Source organism: Carcharodon carcharias, chromosome 26 (genome assembly GCF_017639515.1).
Source record: "Carcharodon carcharias isolate sCarCar2 chromosome 26, sCarCar2.pri, whole genome shotgun sequence".
Classification (NCBI taxonomy): Eukaryota; Metazoa; Chordata; class Chondrichthyes; order Lamniformes; family Lamnidae; genus Carcharodon; species Carcharodon carcharias.
Genome location: NC_054492.1, coordinates 21317160 through 21340304, shown reverse-complemented (window position 1 = coordinate 21340304; position 23145 = coordinate 21317160). Strand labels below are relative to the sequence as shown.

The 23145-nt window shown below is 43.2% G+C and overlaps 1 protein-coding gene across 2 annotated transcripts in view; it reads left to right on the top strand.

Moving 5' to 3' along the window:
* The first annotated feature begins 3393 nt into the window (after positions 1–3393).
* Positions 3394–23145, top strand: part of slc30a4 (solute carrier family 30 member 4) — a 32813-nt gene continuing 13061 nt past the window's right edge. Inside the window, exons 1-4 of one of the 2 annotated variants that reach the window (XM_041175349.1) lie at positions 3394–3482; positions 4017–4543; positions 5812–5958; positions 18142–18295. In XM_041175349.1, coding sequence (XP_041031283.1) covers positions 4051–4543; positions 5812–5958; positions 18142–18295 — 794 coding nt within the window. In that variant the 5' untranslated portion in view covers positions 3394–3482; positions 4017–4050. Of the gene's footprint in view, positions 3535–4016; positions 4544–5811; positions 5959–18141; positions 18296–23145 lie in introns of both variants that reach the window. The other variant, XM_041175350.1, reaches the window with a different exon arrangement.

The window sequence follows — 23145 nt, the reverse complement described above, 5'->3', positions numbered from 1 at the left end:
CTATTGTGACCAGAATTTTGTTTGATCAACAGCATTGAGATCTCTTCAAATTTTATCCTTTCAAAACAAACATTCCCATCCTCCAGTCTCTACAGGGAACTGTGTTTGTTTTGTCCTGTTTTGTGTGTGTGTGTGTGTGTGTGTGTATGTGTGTGTGTGTATGCCTGTGTGTGTGTGTGTGTGTGTGTGTGTGTGTCTGTGTCTGTGTCTGTGTGTGTGTATATATGGGGGTTTGTGCACCTGTTTTTTTCACAAAAAGGGGGGATATCATTAAACTTTGAAATCAAAACTCATGTTAACTGGTTTATTAACTTGTTTTTAAAAATAAGTTTGTTTTATAATAGATCAATTATTTCTTGGTGTCAACTGAAAGGAGCCTGGTTAGAGTTTTTTATGCTGGGAATAACAGTATCAAAAGGTAAACAATTGGCCAGTTTTGTGGGTAAATTAAACATTTAAACTATTGTTACAACCTGTGGAGAAGTGGGGCTAGAATTAAAAAAAGGAATCACTGTCACAAAAGTATAAAAATTCTCACATTATTGTGAGTTATTGTAAAAGCAGGTTAATAGTGGGGTTTGGATAGTTTCTCTGTGTTTGTGGGATTTATTGGATTGGAGACAGCTGGTCTGGAGGCTTTGACTCAAAAGAAGCTAGGTTTGAAATGATAAATATGTAAACATGGCTGAAGTTTTAGAATATGAGGTATGGAGAATTTGCATTTTTAGATAAATCAGGGTTGTTTGAATTTCAAAGAGATGGTAGGATGTTACACCTAGCCAGAGAAGCTAGGCCAACAGTGTGTTTATTTTTCCCAAAGGTTACTGATAATTAGCACCATGAAATGATTTATATTATGAGAAAAGTAAAGTTCCAAAGCCATTTGGAACTTGGAATTTGCATTAAAAGGGAGAAACATGTATAAAGGATTGAGGCTATGTGTCAGGGAAGGAATTGTAAGATCTACCAGAAGTGTGAAAAGCCTCCAGTATTAGTGCATTAAGCTGCTGTCTACAGAAACTGAAGCTGGGAATAACTACTTTGAATTCTACTGTCCAGGGTATTGTTGTGATTTGCCTGGATCTGTTTAAAATCTATTTAATTTTACTGTCACCTTAATGGGGGTTTAACTGGAAGCCAGATTAATTATGGGTTTTAGGAGTTATTATCGTAATAATTTGTAAACCCATGTATGTACTTGAAATCTTTTCTTTTGCTAATTAATGTTTAATTTAGCTTTCTAAAAATCTCTGAAGTCATGGTAGATTTATTACTTCTGAATTCAGGGCGTGCATCTCGAAATAAAATGCAAGTTGCAAAATCATTATGACCGCGTGATCAAGTTTCCCTTGTGGATTTGATCTGCCTGGCACACATCATCTGCTGTGTCATAACATCACAAACAACCAAGAGCCAAATGAACTTAAACGTGTCTGTGCATTCTTCCCATCACAGTCCATAACAACTGCCTGAGAATGTGGAAGGGACATTCAATTGGAACTTCATAAAGGGATAAGTGCCTGAAGAGAAAAAAGTTGGCAGAGCTATGGAGAAAGGATGGGGTTGTGGGATTAGCTGAGTTGCTCTTGAGAGCTGGTACAGACAAGATGGGCTGAATGGTCTCCTCTGCAGTGTAAACATTGTATGATTCCATGATGTTATGATGCAGATTTCCCTTGGCATTGACATTGCAAGCCAGAAAATACAGTATTTTATAATACAGGTATTAGCAGCAAATGTTTAGAGGGATTGTATTACAGGAATGACATGTTGCATTTACAGCATGTGGCCATAAAATGCAATTTTTTTCAAATACTAATTAATCTCCTATGACACTGCACATGGAGTCAGGTGAAGGCTGGTAGTTTAGGCTCATATATGGTATTTAGGGTTCACAGATATGATTCAGTTGATTTGGCTCTTGCTGGTTTGTGATCCCTTTTGTTAGATTATTTTGGAGTTGGGTGGATGACCTTAAGGCATCCTGCACAGTGAGGAGATGTAATTACTGTGTAACATAGTACATTTACAATGGGAACTCCCTATTAGAAATTTACAGTGTCAAAAGATGTGCACATAGGGAAGACATTGTTATATTATAGATCTGAGTTGATCTCCTGTAGGATTGCACACAGACAGTTGAGCTAAATGTACCCCTCAAGTGAAATAGTCCCAAAATGGATTGTAATTGGACTAGGGCTGTTATGTTTTTATTAACTAAGACTTTGTACATTCTAATCCATTTGAGCGATATTTTGGTGGTGAGATCTTTAAATAAAAGCAGAACATATTGGAAATACTCAGCAGGTCAGACAGCATCTGTGGAGAGAGAAAAACACAAGCCCTGATTTTCACTCCCGGGTCAGGAGCATAGAGGTGGACATTTCCAGCTCCACCAACTCAACCCGCCAAAAAGAAGCCCAGAAGATCAGATTTTCATTGTTGGTGGGGGGGTTGGGGGGGGGGGGGGGGGGGGTGGTGGTGGTGGTGGTGGGTGGGGGCTGGTGTGGGCAGGATTAGAAGTACCAAAGGGTGCCATACCTCTCCCAAAGGTGTCCTGGGACCATAACCAAAGGGGTACCTTACCTCTCTAATGGGTTACACTGGCTATCCAAATGAATCTGCAAGGTTCAGACCTGTTTCTACCAGGTCTAATGTGTAAACTTTGGCTTTCAGACACCTACCTCCCCAAAATCACATGAGTGGAGGCAGCTGCTGATTTAAATGGGCAGGTGAGCCATGGACGTGCAATATATTATTTGCCCCCATCCCCCAACCCCTGTGAAAATAGCAGAGGCTGGGTCTGGAGGGGAGGGGAGGGGTGGGGGGGGGGCAAGACTTCCAGATTCAGGCCACCGACTGCATTTTTCACCAAGATGGAGAGTCTGTGCAAAAATTCAGGCCAAAGTTTCAGATATTGCCTGATCTGCTGAGAGTTACCAGCATTTTCTGCTTTTATATTAGATTCTCAACATTTACCGTATTTTGATTTTGTCTCTGCATATCAGTCATACATTGAAATTAATATTAATTATTAATTGTACCATGATTTTGGGAAGTGTGATAGATGTGAATCCTATTGGTGTTTCTCTGAACCATTGTCAAAAAAAGAATTTTCTCGACTGTATAACGCTTTGAGGTGTCCGGAGGTGGTGCTATATAAATACAAAGTTTCTTTTTAAAAGGTTTTTACTCCAAAAAACAAAATGCCCAAATCACCTTAAATTGTCAATAGAAATGTCAAAATATTGTTCCTGAGCCATGAATGGCTGGCTCACAAACCCCCATCATTCAGTACCTATGCTGTGAGTGGCTGATTCTGTTCCAGTCATTCAGTAGCTGAGCTGTGATTGGCTATTTGTAAGCCAACCATAGACTTGCTGAGCTGTGATTGGCTGTTAACCACTCCAGCTGTTGACAGTTTTGTCTCTGGAGCTGAGATTCCTCTCGGGCCCAATCCAGGCGATCGCCCGTTTTAGGGGGTGAGAAGAAGTTCGCGCCTGAAACAGGGAAAGAGCAGGGCCGGCGATCCGGGTTTGCGTCTGGGTCTGGGCCTGGGTTTTTGTCTGGGTCTGAGTTTGTGTCTGGGTCTGAATCTGGGTCTGAGTTTGTGTCTGGGTCTGAGTTTGTGTCTGGGTCTGGATCTGGGTCTGAGTCTGGGTCTGGGTTTGTGTCTGGGTCTGAGTTTGTGTCTGGGTCTGAGTTTGTGTCTGGGTCTGGATCTGGGTCTGTGTCTGGGTCTGGGTTTGGATCTGGCTTTGTGTCTGGGTCTGGGTTTGTGTCTGGGTCTGGGTCCGGTGAATGAATTGTTTCTGCTGCCTGCTGTTGCCGATCTGCCGTCTCTGCTCTGCTGAAATGTGGTGAATGTTGAGCAGTTCTCGGAGTCCCTGAGGCCGCTCTCTGTGGATCAGGGGAACCGGCCCGTGAAATGTGAACATGATCCAGGACTTTGTGTTCCTGGACTGACCCGGGGTGTGGGGGCAATGATCCAGCTAACGTGTCTCTGTCTGTTGTAGGATCATCCGTGCTTTTTGTGAAGATGTTGGGTTAATGATTGTTAATGCTCTCGGGACAGAGATTGAGAACTACACAAACTGGAGAGAATCAGAGTCCAACTTGGAGCCTGGACTCAGCAGCATGGCCCGGTCCTTGTGGGGAGATTTGAAATCATTCCTGCAGAGAGACAATGTCTCCTCCATAGACCTGACGGCTGACACCGTCACCCTCCATTTCCCGGAGGATGAGGAGGAGTTGCCGACATTCAGCGATGCCAACAGATTGCGAATAGCCACCCAGGATGAATTGGCTGTCATCCCCAGTGTGGTTTGTAACGGGAGCAGCGCTGACAGCATCAACCTTCAGCCGGGCTACAAGGAACAAATACTGGGGGTCCGGGAGGAACCTCAGGCGGACAGAGGGGGCAACGAGAAGAAGTGCAATAGTTGCATTCAGAGTTCAGAAATGGTCAGGAAAAGGAGAGTAAAAAGAAAACTCTGGATTGCAGTTACACTCTACACTCTGTTTACTATCGGGGAACTAGTAGGTAGGTTTGAAACAGATTTTTTAAAGCATGTGGACCATTTATGCTAACTTAATTTTTGAGGGATGTTTATCACTGTTTTATTCCTTTTCCAACCTTCTGAGGTGTCTCTCCCCGGGGTGAGATTCCTTGATGTAATTGCCCTTTTTGATAGGTAATAATAGTAGTTCCTAGATAGGGAGAGGCTAGTGGGAGCTGAGCAGGAGTGGAAGGGGATAGGGTGCATTTTGGGGACAGAGGTAGTGACAATTGGAAGAGAATTCCAGTACAGAAAGCTGAGATAGGTGACAGTTTTTCTACCAGTGAGGGAGAATGTCAGGGAGGTTGGTTGGAAAATCAGAATGGAACTAGAAGACAATTTCAGGAGTAGAGTGAAGAGATGGAGATTGCTACGAGGATTTTGAATTTTCTGTAACGGGGGGTGCTGGGGGATAAGACGGCGCAGGGCAGAAGGACAGGGAGGGCAGTGGGTTGGTGACTTGACATTTCTATTGGGAGAGGATGGGAAGTTTCAGTGATGAGGTTGAGATTTGGGCACAGGTAATTTAGATCAAGGTTCAGAATCTGCATTATTTATTTCAGCTAAGTGAGAGCAGTGAGATGGAGTTGGGGCTGGGCTGGAGGTGAATTGAACTGCTTTTGCCCAGTTTTAATTGATTTTCATCTGTGACATTGCCTTTTCATTTTAATTGAGATATAAGAACTGAATAGGTTATGTTTCATCAATTTATTGTTGCGAAATAAAATGTACTAAGTACACATTGACATTTAATTATTGGAACTATAATTATCAATTCAAATTTCATGAATTGAAAAATCAATTTTTTTCTTTGGGATTTTACTTGGAAATTGTGAGCTGTCTGTACAATATTGTGAATGACAGATCATTTCTTGCTGAATCCACAGTAACATAAAATTGTTGATCTTTTCTTTTTAAGGGTCTAAAGTACAATTTCACTTACCATTTCCAACAGCACCTGGTGCTAAAGCTGAGAGTTAACATCATCAAATATGTTCCCATGGAGGGTGATCATGCCTGTCATCTGGAGTCACACATATGGGAAAGGCAGGGAAAGACTGTTCCAGTATTTGTGAAGAAGGGAAATTTAACCCAAATGCCCCTCACCTGTTGATTCTGCTGTAGTCTAACTGTGGAGATGAGACACAGATGACAGGCGATTCAAGCTTCCAGTTGATACCTATACTGCTAGATTGGTACATAGTCTGTATTCACTCTGTCTAAATGATTCTTTCTTTGATATACTGTATAGGAGGATGCATCTCCAACAGCCTGGCAATTATGACTGATGCAGTTCACATGCTGGCTGATGTCCTTGGGATTGTTGCTTCCTTGGTTGCACTTTACCTTTCTGGGAAACCTCCCAGCAGCAGATTTACCTTTGGCTGGCATCGCTTTGGTATGTGAGCAGAATCTGACCTTTATTATGAAGGCATTGCTTTACTGTGTTCACTTTGTTTAGGGTTTTTTTTTTACAGATTTTAGTCCATAAAAAGTTTTGGTGGGTAGATGGGTGACCACCTTCTGTGTCTTTTCTTTGAAGGATCAACAAGTATATTTCCTCATATAGTTTGATGAACGGTGGGCACCCTGACATTTAGCCCAGCAGACAGTACTCGATCTCCTGGTGTTTCAAAGGAGCAGCAGTATCAGCATTACTGCAGCAGCACTCACTTACAGAAAGATATCTCACAGGCACCAGAAACAAACCAGCCACTGGCCCGAAAGCCAGTTGAAGAGAGAAGATTTCAGAAGGCTTTTTCTGGGGGACGGTGACCATCCAGAGGTCATGGTCCACATTGGGACCAATGGATTGGATAGGAAGGGGGATGTGGTCCTGCATTTAGAATTTAGGGAACTAGGTAGAAAATTAACAAGCAGGACCTCTAATGTAGTAATCTCCCAGTGAGTACAGAAATAGAAGGATAAGGCAGATGAATGCGTGGCTGGCAAGATGGTGCAGGAGGGAGGGCTTTAGATTCCTGGGACACTGGGACTGGCTCTGGGGGAGATGGCACCTGTACAAGCTGGACAGCTTGCACCTGAACAGAGCTGGGACTGAGTTCTTTACAGGTCGTTTTGCAAGTGCTGTTGGGAGGGCTTTAAACTAGGGGTGTGGGAACCAAGAGAAAATATTAGAGAGGAATACCAGGGTGCACAAAATACTGGGAGGGACAGACAACATTAGTATAGACAATAGTAAGTTAATAGGTAAAGTCAGGGTGAGGGAGAAAGTAACAAAATCTAAATCGGGGTTACTGTGCATGTACGTGAATGCACAGAGTATGTAAATAAGATTAGGGAGTTACAGACGCTGATTACCATATGGAAATATGATGTTGTGCTGATAACGGAGACCTGCCTCAAGGAAGGGTAGAACTGGGTGTTAAATATTCCCAGGTACAAGGTGGTGTTCAGGAAAGATAGGAAAGGAAGGAAAGCAGGAGGGGTGGTGGTATTGGTTAAGGAGAGAATTGCAGTGCTGGAGAAAGAGGATGTTCCAGAGGTTCAAGAACAGAATCAATTTGGCTAAAGTTAAGGAACAAAAAGGGTGCAATTGCATTGTTTGGTGTAGTCTATAGACTGCCAATAAGTGAGAAGGACGTAAAAGAACAAATCTGCAGGGAAATTACAGAGAGATGCAGGCATTATATAGTCGTTATAATGGGTGACTTTAATTACTCTAATGTAAATTGGGACAATGGTTGTGTAAAGGGGGGAGAGGGGCAAAAGTTCCTACTAGATTGTGTTCAGGAGAATTTTTTACAGCAGTATGTGTCCAATCCAACAAGAAAAGATGCACTGTTGGACCTGGTTCTTGGAAATGAGGTGGGCCAAGTAGATCAAGTGTCAGTGGGGGAACATTTAGGAGACTGTGATCATTGTATTGTATGTTTTAGGATGATGATAGAAAAGGACGATAGGCATTCCAGAGTAAAAATAATTAACTGAACAAGAGCCAAATTCAATGAGGCTAGAACGGAGCTGGGCCAGATAGACTGGAATGAAAGATTGGTGGAAAACTTGTAGCTGAACAATAGGCTACCTTCAAAACAGAATTGGTTTGGGCACAGTCAAGGTATATTCCAAGGAGAGGGAAAAGTAGGGCAAACAAATCCAGAGCTCCCTGGTTGAAAAATGAGATTGAAATTAAGATAAAGAAGAAAAAGTGTACTTATGACAGGTGTCAGATAGAAAATATAATTGAGAATCAAGAGGAATACAGAAGGTTCGGGGTGGGGGGGGGGGGGTAGGTGAAAAAGCATATTAGAGAAGTGAAGAGGGATAATGGGAAAAGACTGGCAGCCAACATAAAAGGGAATCCCAAAGTCTTCTATAAGCATATAAATAGTAAAAGGGTGGTAAAAGGAGGAGTAGGGCCGATTAAGGACCTAAAAGGGAATTTACACATGGACGTAGGGTTCATGCTGAGGTACTAAATGAATACTTTGTATCCTTCTTTACCAAGGAGATTGATGCTACCCAGGCCATGGTGACAGATGAGGAAACTCTGTCACTAGAAGGGTTCAAAATTGATAAGGAGGAAGTGTTGAATAAACTGTTGGTACTTAAAGTTGACAAGGCACCGGGACCGGATGAGATGCATCCAAGATATTGAAGGAAGTGAGAGTAGAAATTGCAGGGAAACTGGCCAGAACCTTTCAGTGTTCCCTAGACTCAGGGGGAGTACCAGAGGACTGGGGAATTGCAAACATTATGCCCTTGTTCAAAAAGGTTGTAAGGATAAGCCCAACAATTGTAGACCAGTCAGTTTAACTTCAGTGGTGGGCAAAATTCTAGAAACAATTATTTGGGATAGAATTAGTCGTCACATGGAAAAATATGGGTTGATAAGGAAGAGCCAGCATGGATTTCTAAAGGGGAACTCATGTTTAACTAACTTGGAGTTTTTTGAAGAGGTTAGGAAAAAGGTCGATGAGGATAATGCTGTTGATGTGCTGTACGTGGACTTTGAAAAGGCATTTGATACAGTGCCACACAATTGACTTGTGAGAAAAGTTTTTGCTCATGGAATAAAAGGGACAGTAGCAACGTGGATACCAAATTGGCTGAAAAATAGGGAGCAGAGAGTAATGATCAATGGCTATTTTTCGGGCTGGAGGAAGGTTTGTAGTGGAGTTCCCCAGGGGTCGGTATTGGGACCCTTGCTTTTCCTGATATATATTAATGATCTAGATCTTGGTGTGCAGGGGGCAATTTCAAAGTTAGCGAATGATACAAAGCATGGGAATGTTGTGAATTGTGAGGAGGATGGTGTGGAATTTCAAATGGACATAGACAAGTTGGTGGAATGGGCAGATAGGTGGCAGATGAAGTTCAATGCGGAGAAGTGTGAGGTGATGCATTTTGGCAGGAAGAACATGGACAGACGATATAAAATAAGGAGTGAAACTTTGAAGGGGGGTACAGGAGCAGAAAGACCTGGGTGTATATCTGCATTGATTATTGAAGGTGGCAGGACAGGTAGAGAGAGTAGGTAATAAAGCATATAGTATCCTGAGCTTTATTAATAGAGACATAGAGTACAAGAGCAGGTCAGTTATGCTGAATTTATATAAGACACTTGTTAGACCTCAGCTGGAATAGTGTATACAGTTCTGGGCACCACATTATAGGACAGATGTGAACACATTGGAGAGTGTAGAAGAGGTTTACAAGAATGGTTCCAGGGATGAGAAACTTCAGTTACTACAATAGATTGGAGAGGTTGGGACTGTTCTCCTTGGAGAGAAGGTGGCTAAGAGGAGATTTGACAGAGATGTTCAAAATCATGAGGGGGCTGGACAGAGTATTTTTGGAGAAGCTGTTCCAACTCAAAATGATAAATAACAAGAGGACACAGCTTTAAAGTGACTTGCAAAAGAAGCAAATGTGACATGAGAAAAAAACTTTTCTTTTTCACACAACGAGTGGTTTGGGTCTGGAATGCACTGCCTGGAAGTGTGGTGGAGGCAGGTTCAATCGAGACATTTAAAAGGGCATTATATGATTATTTGAATAGAAACAATGTGCAAAGGTAAGGGGAAATGGCAGGGCAATGGCACTAAGTCATAATGCTCATTTGGAGAGCAGACATGATGGGCTGAATGGCCTGTGCCATTAAGATTCTGTGATTCTGTGAAAGCTGGAGGATGGGCGTTAAAGGGCAGGAGTGACTGAAAGAGCATGTGATAGTTGTGAAGTAGAGGGAGTAATATGTGATGTGTTTGAGGAGTGATGGCTGTGTTGGCTGCAGGATATTATTATTGGACAGTAATTGACACAAGGAACATTCCCTCAGGTTGAAATATTTTGCACGGATTTCAAGTTTCTTTTCCAAGTGATAAAGCTGTGTCTGTTGTTATACTGTATGTTATATTGCATGAATTCGCCTCGTTAGACAGAAGCAGAGGGTGACTGGGCCAGTACTGTTTAGTGGGCTAGCTGTTCAGAATAAGGCATGGTACAAAATGAGAAACTTTCACTTTTGGATTGTTCCTTTGTTGTGAGTATAATAGCTAGAAACTGAGCACGGAGATATCAAAGTGAGAAATGAATGGAGGAAGAACATGGGACAAAGTAGAATTATGGAATGACTTTTGAGGAACATGGAGAGACAATATAAAATAAAGGGTACTATTCTAAAGGGGGTGTAGGAGCAGAGGGACCTTGGTGTATATGTACATAAATCAGTGAAGGTGGCAGGACAGGTTGAGAGTAGTTAATAAAGGATGCAATATACTGGGCTTTATTAATAGGGGCATGGAGTGCAAGAGCAAGGAGGTTATGTTAAACTTTTATAAGACACCAGTTCAGCCTCAGCTTGAGTATTGCATCCAGATCTGGGTGCTGCACTTTAGGAAGGATGTGAAGACATTGAAAAGGGTGCAGAAAAGATTCACGAAAATGGCCCCAGGGGTGAGGAACGTCAGTTATGAAGATAGATTGGAGAAGTTGGGTCTGTTTTCCTTCGAGAAGAGAAGGCTGAGAGGAGATTTGATAGAGGTATTCAAGATCCTGAGGGGTCTGGACAGAGTAGATAGGGAGAAACTGTTCCCACTCATGAAAGGACTGAGAATGAGAGGGAACAGATTTAAAATAATTGGTAAGAGAAGCAAAAATGACATGAGAAAAAACTGTTCTACTCGGGGTAAGGTTAAGGTTTGCAATACACTGCCTGAGAGTGTGGCAGAGGCAGGTTCAAGTGGAATGTTATCTGAAAAGGAAGAATGTGTGCAGAGTTACAGGGAGAATGGCTTTAAGGGAATTGTTCATTCAGAGAACTGGTGCAGACATGATGGGCCAAATGTGAAAATTGCCCAGGTATGTCCTGTACACAAAAAGCAGGATAAATCCAACCTGGCCAATTACCACCCCATCAGTCCACTCTCGATCATCAGTAAAGTGATGGAAGGGGTCATCAACAGGGCTATCAAGTGGCACTTGCTTGGCAATAACCTGCTCACTGTCACTCAGTTTGGGTTCCGCCAGAGTCACTCAGCTTCTGACCTCATTACAGCCTTGATTCAAACATGGACAAAAGAGCTGAACTCCTGAGGTGAGGTGAGGGTTACTGCCCTTGACATCAAGGCAGCATTTGACCAAGTGTGGCATCAAGGAGCCCTAGCAAAACTGAAGTGAATGGGAATCGGGGGAAAACTCTCCACTGGTTGGATCCATACCTAGCATAAAGGAAGATTGTTGTGGTTGTTGGAGGTCAGTCATCTCAGCTCCAAGACATCAATGTAGGTGTTCCTTAGGGTAGTGCCCTCAGCCCAACCATCTTCAGCTGCTTCATCATAATCATAAGGTCAGAAATTGGGATGTTCAGTACCATTCGTGACTCCTCAGATACTGAAGCAGTCCATGTCCAAATGTAGCAAGACCTGGACAATATCCAGGCTTGGGCTGACAAGTGGCAAGAAACACTTGGGCCACACAAGTGCCAGGCAATGACCATCTCCAGCACGATAGAATCTGACCATTGCTCCTTGTTATGGCAGAGCAGATAGCAAACGTTAAGCTGCTCAAAACCGAGGGAAGCTTGAAAACAGCTGCCACAATTGTTTTTGCAATTTGTATTTTTATTTCAAGATACATGCCTTGAATTTGGTAGTAATAAGTCCACCAGTTCTTAGAGGTTTTTACGAAACTATATTAAACATTTATTTATAAAAGAAATGATTTTATGCACATACATAGGTCTGCAAATTACTACTATAACTCCTAGCTCCCCTAATTAACCTGACTCCGAGTTACACCTCTGTTAAGGCAACAATAAAACAAATACATTTCAACAGACCCAGGAAAAACACACAATACCCTGGATAGTGAGTTTTCTTAGCTACGGTTCCTGTAAACAGCAACTTGATACCTTGAGGCTGGAAGCTTTTCACACTTGTTAGATCTTAGAATGCCTTCTTCTTTCATATTACCTCATTTCCTTTACACATGTTTCTCTTTCTTTAATGTAAACCCCATTGTTCCAATGGGCAACATTTTCCCCCCATTGGGGGGGGAAGTGCGGGAGTGGGTGTGGATGGGTGGGTCTCCGACCAGCGACCCCAGTTGGGGTGGGGTGGGGGGGCACCACCACTTTACGTGGGCGGGCCAATTAAGGCCCACCCAGCATGACTCCCGCCAGGAAACTCTATGCGCTCCCTGCGTGGGCGAGGGAATTCCCTCAGCTGGGAGTGCGCTCTTTCATGCATACAATAAATCACAATAATATTATGAAAATTATTATACTTTCATGACACCCTTGACATTCAATGACATTACCATTGCTAAATCCTCCACTATCAGCCTGGGGGTTACCATTGATCAGAATCTTAACTGGACCAGCCAAATAAATACTGTGGCTACAAGAGCAGGTCAGAGGCTGGGAACTCTGCAGAGTAACTCACCTTCTGGGTCTCCAAAGTCTGTCCCCCATCTACAAGGCACAAGTCAAGAGTGTGATGGAATACTCTCCACTTGCTCAGATTAGGGCAGCTCCGACAGCACTCGAGAAGCTTGACACCATCCAGGACAAAACAGCCCATTTGATTGACACCCCATCCTCAAACATTCTCTCCCAACTCCACCACTGAGGAGGAACACAGCAGCAGTGTGTACCATCTACAAGATGCACTGCAGGAACTCACCAAGCCTCCTTAGGCAGCACCTTCCAAACCCACGACCACTACTATTCAGAAGGACAAGGGCTGCAGATAGATGGGAACACCACCACCTGGAAGTTTCCCTCCATGTCACTCACCATCCTGATTTGGAAATATATCGCTGTTCCTTCACTGTTGCTGGGTCAAAACCCTGGAACTCCCTCCCTAACAGCACTGTGGGTGTACCTACACCACATGGACTTCAGTGGTTCAAGAAGGTGGCTCAGCACCACCTTCTCAAGGGCAATTAGGGATGGGTAATAAATGCTGACCCAGCCAGCAAAGCCCACATCCCGTGGATGAATTTAAAAAAAAAGAATGGTCTCCTTCTGCATTGTAACAATTCTGTCATCTGGGCGAGATCCATTCTTACCATGTTGAAGTTGCCTTTCCCCTAGTTGATTATTCTTACTCTGGATTGTTTCTTGTCCTTTTCGAAGTCCAACCTAATCCTTATGATACAATGATCACTGTTTGCTAAAAGTTCTCCTACTGACACTTGACCCACTTGGCCCACCTCAATCCCGAGAACCAGCTCTAGCTGTGCCTCCTTTCTCATTGGACTGGAAACATACTGCTGTAGAAAATTCTCCTGAACACACTCTAGGATCTCTTGCCCCTCTCTCCCCTTTACACTACTACTAGCTCAGTCTATATTTAGATAATTAAGGTCCCCCATTATAACTATTCTATAATGTTTGCACCTCCCTGTAATTTCCTTGCAAATTTGTTCCTTTACATTTCTTTAAGAAAGGAGGAGTCTGCGAGGTGATCCAAAGAAAAATCTGGAATCTTACTTTAAATTAAAGTGCAAGAATAGAACAAGGGGACACTGAGACCACCCACTTATATTGCTGTAGCATTACCCATCTCTGCCCATCTGTTATTGAAACCCTCATCCTTGCTTTCACTGCCTACTTTCCCTGTGCTTGCTGCCTGGCTCAGCAATGCTTCAATTTTAAAATTCACATGCCAAGGGTCTGAATTTTTCCAGGGAAGCTGAAGTCCTGGAGCTGACCTCACCAGCAGGCTGCAGGACCCTGGGGTGGCATCTTTAAGGTTGGGCCTGTTCCCTCGAGCTGCCACCTAATCAGAGAGCCAACAGCTCAGTGGCGCCATCATAGCAGTGTTCGTTGTTGAGGCTGCAAGTCCAGGATGAGAGCACACAGGCGAGACACCCTCAAAGAGCAAGTAGGCTTTTGTGGGGAAGCCAAGTCGGGGTGGGGTGGGAGGGGACATCATGGTGCATGTGGAGGCAGCCAATTCAATACATCCAGGGGCCGCTCTGTGGGCCATGGTGTGACCATAAAGAGGCCCCCCCCTTCGGAATCCGTTCGGAGGTCACCAAGGTTCTCCTGACAGTTGCCCCATGCAGCAGTGGCCTTTATGCAGCGATGAGACATAGCCTTTAATTGAGCCTTTTAGTGACTCAATCTGAGGGTGGCTGAGCTGCTGAGTTGCCCACTGCTGGCATTATGCCATGACAGCAGGAAGACATCAGTCTCCCCTTCCAATTAATAAAAGTAAATTTAGAACTCATCAGGAGCAAATTCATAGAGAGGTCAGCACATTGCTCCATCTGGGAGTTGGTTCTATACAGAGAAACCCTGCAATTGTTTCAGAAAGTGTTAGCTGCAGCAATTGGGGGGGGTTCCAGGATCTTTTTGGAAAGATGAGTTACAATGAATCAAAGTGCTTCCCTCATTCATAACAATCTCATGACTAGAGATGGTTTTGTAAACTTCTGTTCACAAAAGCTCCTGCATCTTCAAGGTTTATCTTTTATTAATGTAAAGAATTGAGTTGTCTTTGGAAATAGTTTGTTTTTTTCAAAGATCCAGCACAGGTACAAATGGGCTGAATGGCCTCCTTTTGTACTATATTATTCAAAGACTATTTGTTTGGTGCACTAGGGTTACGGGAGAAGGCAGGAGAATGGCACTAGGTGAAATGCTCATTTGGAGAGCCAGTGCAGACACGATAGGATGAATGGCCTGTGCTGTAACAATTTTGTGAAAGTAACTCATTCCTGGATTTGTAGCTGAGTTTACTGTAGAGGAACACATGTATCTGTAACCCAGCTGAAAATCACTACTTTGGAATAACATTCTGTGATTAGTTGAGTCAGCAGAGAATTGCTATCTGAACTTTGTATCATGTGCCTGCTGGTAAGACAATAATCACGGTTGGATTAGTCTGTACACTGAACCCTCAGCTCAGCAGCTATAACAAGACTGGGTGTTGCCTTGTGCAGTTCAATACTGTGAGGATTAACTTTGTAACTTTGAGCTTCTGTCAAATACAATGTAATTGTGATTCTTGTTGGAATGTTTTGGCCAAATTAGAAACACAGGTTGATAGTGCAGTTTGTGAAAGGCTGAACTTTGTGCCAAAACTTGGCAATGCTACATTGATGTGTATTTTTAGACTGCAATTTCATGTTGATGATGAGACTTCAGTTTTTTTCAGTCCCATGGTCTCTTGCACATCCCCCATTCTCTTTGTTTTATCACCGGCAGTTTACCTTTACCATTTAACTCTAAGCTCACGTTATGAAGTGTTTCACCGTTCCCTCCTCCTTTAAAACCACATCTGCATAAGTTTATTGTTCCCCCCCCCCAACCCCCTTCCATAGCTTCTTTCTTGGCTCAGTAATAATTCTTATCTGATTATGTTTTTGTGAAGCTCTTTGGGACATTTTTAAAATGTTAAATGCATTATATAAATACAGGTTGTTCTGTTTTGAAATTTGATGGGTTTGCAGGTGGGTGGGGGTGGCCTATAAAATTCTCCAGGTGGCTGCTATCCAAAAATTCCTGTCCCAGGTAATACTCAGGCCAATGCCCAGACTGGTAGAAACATAAATAGGAGCAGGAGTAGCCCATTCGACCCTTAAAGCCTGCTCCACCATAGTTATGGCACAGCCAATGGTAAATGCTGAGCTGCTCAAATCCCAAAGGGAAACTTGAAACAACTGCCACAACATGTTTTGCAATTTGTATAATTAATATGCGTGCCTTGAATTCAGTAGTAATAAGACCACCTAGTCTTAATAGGTTTCTTACAAAACTAAAGTAAACCTTTATTAATAGAAGAAATTATTTTAAGTACACATGTAGATCTACAATTTACTACTGTGATAACTTCTAAATCCCCAAGTTAACAGAAGTGTAACTGTGAGTTAGGTTAAAGCAACAGTAAGACACTTAGGGCAGAATTTTGCCGTTGGCGAGCAGGGGGCGGGGCCCACTTGCTGATGCGTAAAATGATGCGGGATGATGTCAGACGGAACCCCTGATGTCACCGCGCCCCATTTAAATTTTCAGGAAGGCAAGGGCACAGCAAAATCAGCTGCGGGCCCGCCAACCTGTCAATGGCCAATTGAGGCCTTTGACAGGATCATTTAAACAATTAAAAGGACCTGCCCGTTCAACCTTAAGGTTGTCGGGTCGGCCAGGAGCCCCGGCGGCAACTAGAGAAAACATGAAACCTCATCCATAGGCGGGATGAAGTTTCATGTAGGGTTCTAAAAAGTTTAATAAAGTTTTACTGTAATTTATGAACATGTCCCATCCCATGTGACATTGTCACATGAGGGGAACATATCAGGGAATTTTTTTTTCTATTTTTAATCTTTTTAAAAGTGTCAGCGATCTCCCTGAGGCAGCACTTAGCCTCAGGGAGACGTGTGCTCTTTCGTGCGCATGCGTGAAAGAGCGCCCTCTCGCTTTTGGGGAAACACCCTCCTGCACAGGGAGCGCATAGTGCTTCCCACCGGATGTCATGCTGGGTGGGCCTTAATTGGCCTGCCCACGTAAAATGGCAGCGGGGCCCGCTTCGCCTGCGGGGATTGTCTCACTGGACCCTTGGTTCCCTAGTATTTCTGGGAAGTTATTTGTGTCTTCCTCCATGAAGACATAACTAAAGTAGTTGTTTAATTGCTCTGCCATTTCCTGGTTCTCTAGGAGGGTGATACTGGCTGGCTGGCTATTGCTGCTCAGACATTGTATTAATAGACTCGACATTTAGCAGTTTTGGTGACCATCAGCAATCTGCAGATATTTAGGGTAGGGAGTCACAAAAGCCTTGGCACTTTCCAAGCTTCACTTAAGATCTTTGGGTTTGAATGTGATGTGTCTCATGAATAGAGGGAGATGATGTGTTCCTAACAAACCACATGTGGTTTATAGCTGGTGAAATGCAGCAATGGTCATTGGAGGCCTAGCTGACCAGGTGTGCGTGTGCACACATAAAATAAGTTGTGGGAAGCAGAAAAATTAGACAAATGCTCCAAATTATGTGATGGTCAAACCTCATTTATGAGTTTCACTCATTAGTTCATGGAAACAGGAGGAGGCCATTTGGCCCCTCGAGCCTGTTCCACCATTCAATGCGATCATGGCTGATCTGCGATCTAACTTGAAGTACTTTGCTCCATATCCCTTAATACTTATGGATAACAAAAAAAAAGTCAATTTCAGATTTAAAATTAACAGTTGATCCAGCATCAGTTGCTGTTTGTGGAAGAGAGTTCACCCTTTGTGGGAAGAAGTGCTTCCTAATTTCACTTCTGAAAGCTGTGACTCTAATTTTTTTCCCCAACCAGTGGGATCGTTTCTCCCTATCTACTGTTCCCCTGCTTGAAAACTCAAAAAAAAAAATCACCATTTAACCATCTAAGTTCTAAGGAAACCAGCCCCCCAGTTTGTGTAATGTCTCCTTTTAATTTAACTCTTGGAGTTTATGTATCATTCTGGTAAATCTACACTGCACTCTCTCCAAGGCCAAAATACACTAAGGTGTGGTGCCCAGAGCTATTTACAATATTCCAGGAATGGTCTAACCAGGTCTTTGTATAACTGAAGCACGACTTCCACCCTTTTGCATTCCAGTCCTCAAGACAGAGAGAGCATCATTCCGTTAGCCTTTGATTATTTAATAAACCTCGTGACATTTTAATCATCAATGAACCCACACTCCCAATTCACTTTGAATTGCCACCGTTTCTCATTTTAACATTTAGAAAGTACTCTGTTCTATTTTTTTTTTAAGATCCCACATGGATGATCTGATGTTTTCCTAAACTGAAATCCATTTGACAATTTTGCCCATTCACTTAACCCATCATTTTTTTAATCTTATGTTTCCATCTACACTGATTACATGTTCCACCTCTGTGTCACTGGCAAATTTGGCTGTATGGTTTTCCATTCTATCATCTAAGTCCTTAATTATACAGAGCATAGCTGAGGGTCCAACAGGGAGGCTTGTGCCAATGGCTGCCTGTTATTGTTCCCTTCATAGTTGTTGGTGCTGACACCTGGCTTCTTTCTGATTCTAACGTTGACATTGTTGTGACTGGAGTACACTGTTTCCTTAGCTTTTTGGTATTGATGTGGTCCCTTTGCTCTGTTGCCCAGAGGCCCTGGCTGCAGTGCTCAGTGTGATGCTGATCTATGCTGTGACTATTGGGCTTGTCTATGAAGCTGTTCAGAGGACCATACACCAGGACTTTGAGATCCAAGCAGATGTGATGATCATCATTGCAGCAATTGGAGTTGCTGTTAACCTTGTGTAAGTCTACTGGTTGCTTTTAACAACCTCATTACCTTTCTAATGTCACAGATGTGCTCTGCTGGTGTCAACACATTAATGCACAAAATATACTTACTTTGCTTTCCTGAGCTGGTTATTTGTTTTGTAATAAGTAATCCTGGATTAATTGCTTATAACTTCAATTTTCAGAGACCTGTCCTCTGAGCAGTTCTGTTTTGACTAGTGTTGTGAGCTGATAGTGCCTAACAGTGTCATCATTCACATCCCAGGAGAAGGAGGCCATTCAGCCCATCAAGTGGCTGTAAGTAACTGTCTGAACAGTGACCCAGGGGTGCATATGCTACCCTTGTATACACTTCTCCAGAAACACAATTCTAAGTCTAGCCTAAAACATTACGCTGCAGAAAATTTACCACAATGAGAGTTTATTTCCATTCCAGCTGAATAAAATTATGTTGTTTGGTTGGAAGTTGTTGTGATTTTCTACTGCTGCTTGGGGTGATCAGCACTCAGAACATACCAGAGACAGTGCAAAAGATAAGGCTGAATCATTTGCTACAATCTTCAGCCAGAAGTGCCGAGTGGATGATCCATCTCGGCCTCCTCCAGAGGTCCCCAGCATCACAGATGCCAGTCTGCAGCCAATTAGATTCACTCCATGTGATATCAAGAAACAGCTGAAGGCGCTGGATACTGCAAAGTCTCTGGGCCCTGACAATATTCCAGCAATAGCACTGAAGACTTGTGCTCTAGAACTTGCCACACCCCTAGCCAAGCTGTTCCAGTACAGCTACAACACTGGCATCTACCTGGCTATGTGGAAAATTGCCCAGGTATGTCCTGTCCACAAAAGGCAGGACAAATCTAACACAGCCAATTACTGCCCAATCATTCCACTCTCGTTCAAGAACAAAGTAATGGAAAGGGTCGTTGACAGTGCTATCAAGCAGCATTTACTCAACAATAACCTGTTCACTGACACTCAGTTTGGGTTCTGCCAGAATCACTCTGTTCCTGACCTCACCCCAAAGGGGAGTGAGAGTGACTGCCCTTCAACGTCAAGGCAGCATTTGGCCCAGTGCGGCATCAAGGAACCCTAGCAAAACTGGGGTCAGTGGGAATCAGGGGAAAATTCTCCAGAGTCATTCCTAGCACAAAGGAAGATCGTTGTGGTTGCTGGAGGTCAGTCATCTCTGCTCCAGGACATCACTGCAGGGGTTCCTCAGGGTAGTGTCCTCAGCCCAACCATCTTCAGCTACTTCATCAATGACCTTCCCTCCATCATAATGTCAGAAGTGAGGATGTTTGCTGATGATTGCAAATGTTCAGCACCATTTTCAATTCCTCAAAATACATCTGGACAACATCCAGGCTTGGGCTGATAAATGGCAGGTAGCATTCACACCGACCAAGTGTCAGGCAATGACCATTTCCAACAAGAGAGAATCTAACCATCACCTCTTGACATTCAATTACATTACCACCACTGAATCACCCACTAACAACATCCTGGGAGTTACTATTGACAAGAAACTGAACTGAACTAGCCATATAAATATGGTGGCTACAAGAGCAGGTCAGAGGCTAGGAATCTTGCAGCAATTAACTCATCTCCTAATTCCCCAAAGCCTGTCTATCTTCTACAAGGCACAAGTCAGAAGTGTGATGGAATACTGTCCACTTGCCTGGATGAGTGCAGCTCTCACAACACTCAAGAACCTCAACACCATCCAATACAAATATTGGCACCCCAGCCATCACTTTCAACAGTCCCTCCACCACTGACACAGTAGCAGCAGTGTGTACCATCTACAAGATGCACTGCAGGAACTCACCAAGGCTTCTCAGGCAGCACCTTCCAAACCCATGACCACTACCATCTGGAAGGACATAGGAACACCACCTCCAGACTTGGAAATATATCGGCTGTTCCTTCACAGTCACTGGGTCAGAATCCTGGAACTCCCATCCTAACCGCACTGTGGGTGTACCTACACCACATGGACTGCAGTGGTTCAGGAAGGCAGTTCACCACCACCTTCTCAAGGGCAGCTAGGGATGGGCAATAAATGCTGGGCCCAGCCAGTGACGCCCACATCCCGTGAATGAATTAAAAGTCAGTCAAGATGACAATTCATTTTACCTGCAGTTTAGGTTCGTTGTGCTGAGATGTACCAGCCCTAAAGTGTTTGAGTTTGACAGAGGTATAACATCAGGCAAAGACTCAAACATTGATTTAGCAAACAATAGCAAAGTTTATTGAGCCTAAACAAAATGCAACAACAATACACTTTTCAATTAACCAAAGACTAACCAATAAACTGAAACTTAAGTAATAAGAGGAAGCAAATGTATTTATCAATAAAAGCTGACAGACTTCACGTGTTCAAGTGGGTGCTCCAATCCAGAAAACACCAACCCTTCACACAGACAGATGTTCACATCTCCCTCCAAAGAATATTGCACCATCTTAGGATCTAGGATGATAGGAATTTCCCTCTGTCTCAAGCCCAGCACAACTCTCACCTCTGTTCCCCCAAAGATCCAGATCAGTCTCCTTTCACTTGGTGTACACAGCAAGATGGGCTCTCATCACCCCCTTTTAGACCTAAAAATAAATGTCACTCCCTTAGCCCAGGTTGTTGCAACAGTTAATTGGTGAATGATGTTGTAAGGGTTAATTTAATTGGTTCTGGATAATTGTGCTCATTACCTTAAACTTAAGACAATGGGTTGCTTCAGGATGTATCCCTTATCTTAATGCCTTTATGAGCATCCCATTCATCAGACTAGAACTCAGCCAGTCTAGGCCAGTGTGTTCTTGATAGGCCAATACTGGATAGTGTAGATTTCTTTTTCACAGCTAATGTTACTGCACTTCTAAATTTCAAACTTAAAATCTTAACATAGAAATACCACAGAAATAATATAATCTGGCTCCTAATAGCTATTTGATTAATTATTTATCCTTCCGGTAATTGAGGTACTTCTAACAACATGGAATTATGATGTCATTGCTGTCGCAGAGACATGGTTGAGAGAAGGGCAGGATTGGCAGCTCAGTATTCCAGGATATAGGGTCTTCAGGCGAGACAGGGTAGGAGGTAAAAGAGGACTGGGTATCGCAATATTGATCAAGGAATCGATTACAGTACTAAGGAGGGATGACATCTTTGAAGGCTCCTCAAATGAAGCCATATGAGTAGAACTTAAAAACAAAAAGGGAGCAATCACATTGCTGGGAGTGTACTATAGGCCCCCAAACAGTCAGAGAAATAGAAGAGCAGATATGAAGGCAAGTTTCAGAGAAGTGTAAAAATAATAGGGTAGTAATGGTGGGGGATTTCAACTAGGTTTAGAGGTACTGGAATTCTTAAAATACATCCAGGACAGCTTTTTAAGCCAGTACAAGAGAGGGGACAGTCCTGGATTTAATTTTAGGGAATGAAGCTGGGCAAGTGGTAGAGGTATCAGTGGGGGAGCATTTTGCAGATAGTGATCATAACTCCGGTAGATTCAAGGTTGTTATGGAAGAGGACAAGATGGGCCAGAAATCAGAGTTCTAAATTGGGGGAAGGCCGATTTTAATAAGATCAGATATGATTTGGCCAGAGTAAACTGAGAGCAGCTACTTTAGGTAAATGAGCGTCAGAGCAGTGGGACTCATTCAAGAAGGAAATAGGGAGTGTACAGGGCCAACATATTCCAGTAAAGGTAAAGGGTGGGACCAACACATCTAGAGAACCTTGGCTATCGAGGGATATACAGGATTGGATAAAGAGAAAAAGAGAGGCTTATGGCAGATACCAAGGGGTCAAAACAGCGGAAGCCCTAGAAGAGTATAGAATGTGGAGAAGGGAACTTAAAAAGGAAATTAGGAGAGCAAAAAGGGGGCATGAAGAAACATTAGCAGGTAAAATAAAGGAAAATCCAAAGTTATTTTACAAGTACATTAAGAGTAAAAGGATTACTAGGAAAAGAGTAGGGCCCATTGAGGATCATAGTGGTAATTCATGTATGGAGCCGGAAGAAGTAGGTAGGGTTCTAAATGAATATTTTGTGTTGGTGTTCATAAGTGAGAGGGATGTCATGGGTATGGAAATCAGACAGAAGGACTGTGATATAATTAAAGAAATTAGCATAGAAAGGGAGGGGGTTCTAAGTTGGTTGGCAGGCTTATAAGTGGATAAATCTCCAGGTCTGGATGAAATGTATCCCAGGCTGTTGAGTGAGGCAAAGGAGGAGATAGCAGGGGCGCTGGCAATAATTTTCAATACCTCTCTGGCCACAGGAGAGGTGCTAGAGGACTGGAGGACAGCCAATGTGGTACCATTACTCAAGAAAGGAGGAAGGGATAAACCAGGGAACTACAGGCCAGTCAGTCTAACCTCAATGGTGGGGAAACTATTGGAAACAATTCTGAGGGACAGAATTAATCTGCATTTGGAGAGGCAGGGATTAATCAAGGACAGTCAGCGTGGTTTTGTTAATGGGAGGTCATGTCTGACCAATTTGAATTTTTTGAAGAGGTGACCAGGTGTGAGTATGAGGGCAATGCATTTGACGTAGTCTACTTGGGCTTCAGCAAGGTTTTTGATAAGGTCCCACATGGGGGACTGATTACGAAGGTAAGAAGCCATGGGACCCAAGGCAATTTGGCAAATTGGATCCAGAATTGGCTGACTGTGGCAGGAAGGTGAGGGTGATGGTGGAGGGGTGTTTTGTGACTGGATGCCTGTGTCCAGTGGGGTTCCACAGGGGTCGGTGTTGGGTCCCTTGCTATTTGTGTTATATATAAATGATTTCGACTTGAATGTAGGAGGGTTGATCAGTAAGTTCACGGATGATACAAAAGTTGGTGGAGTGGT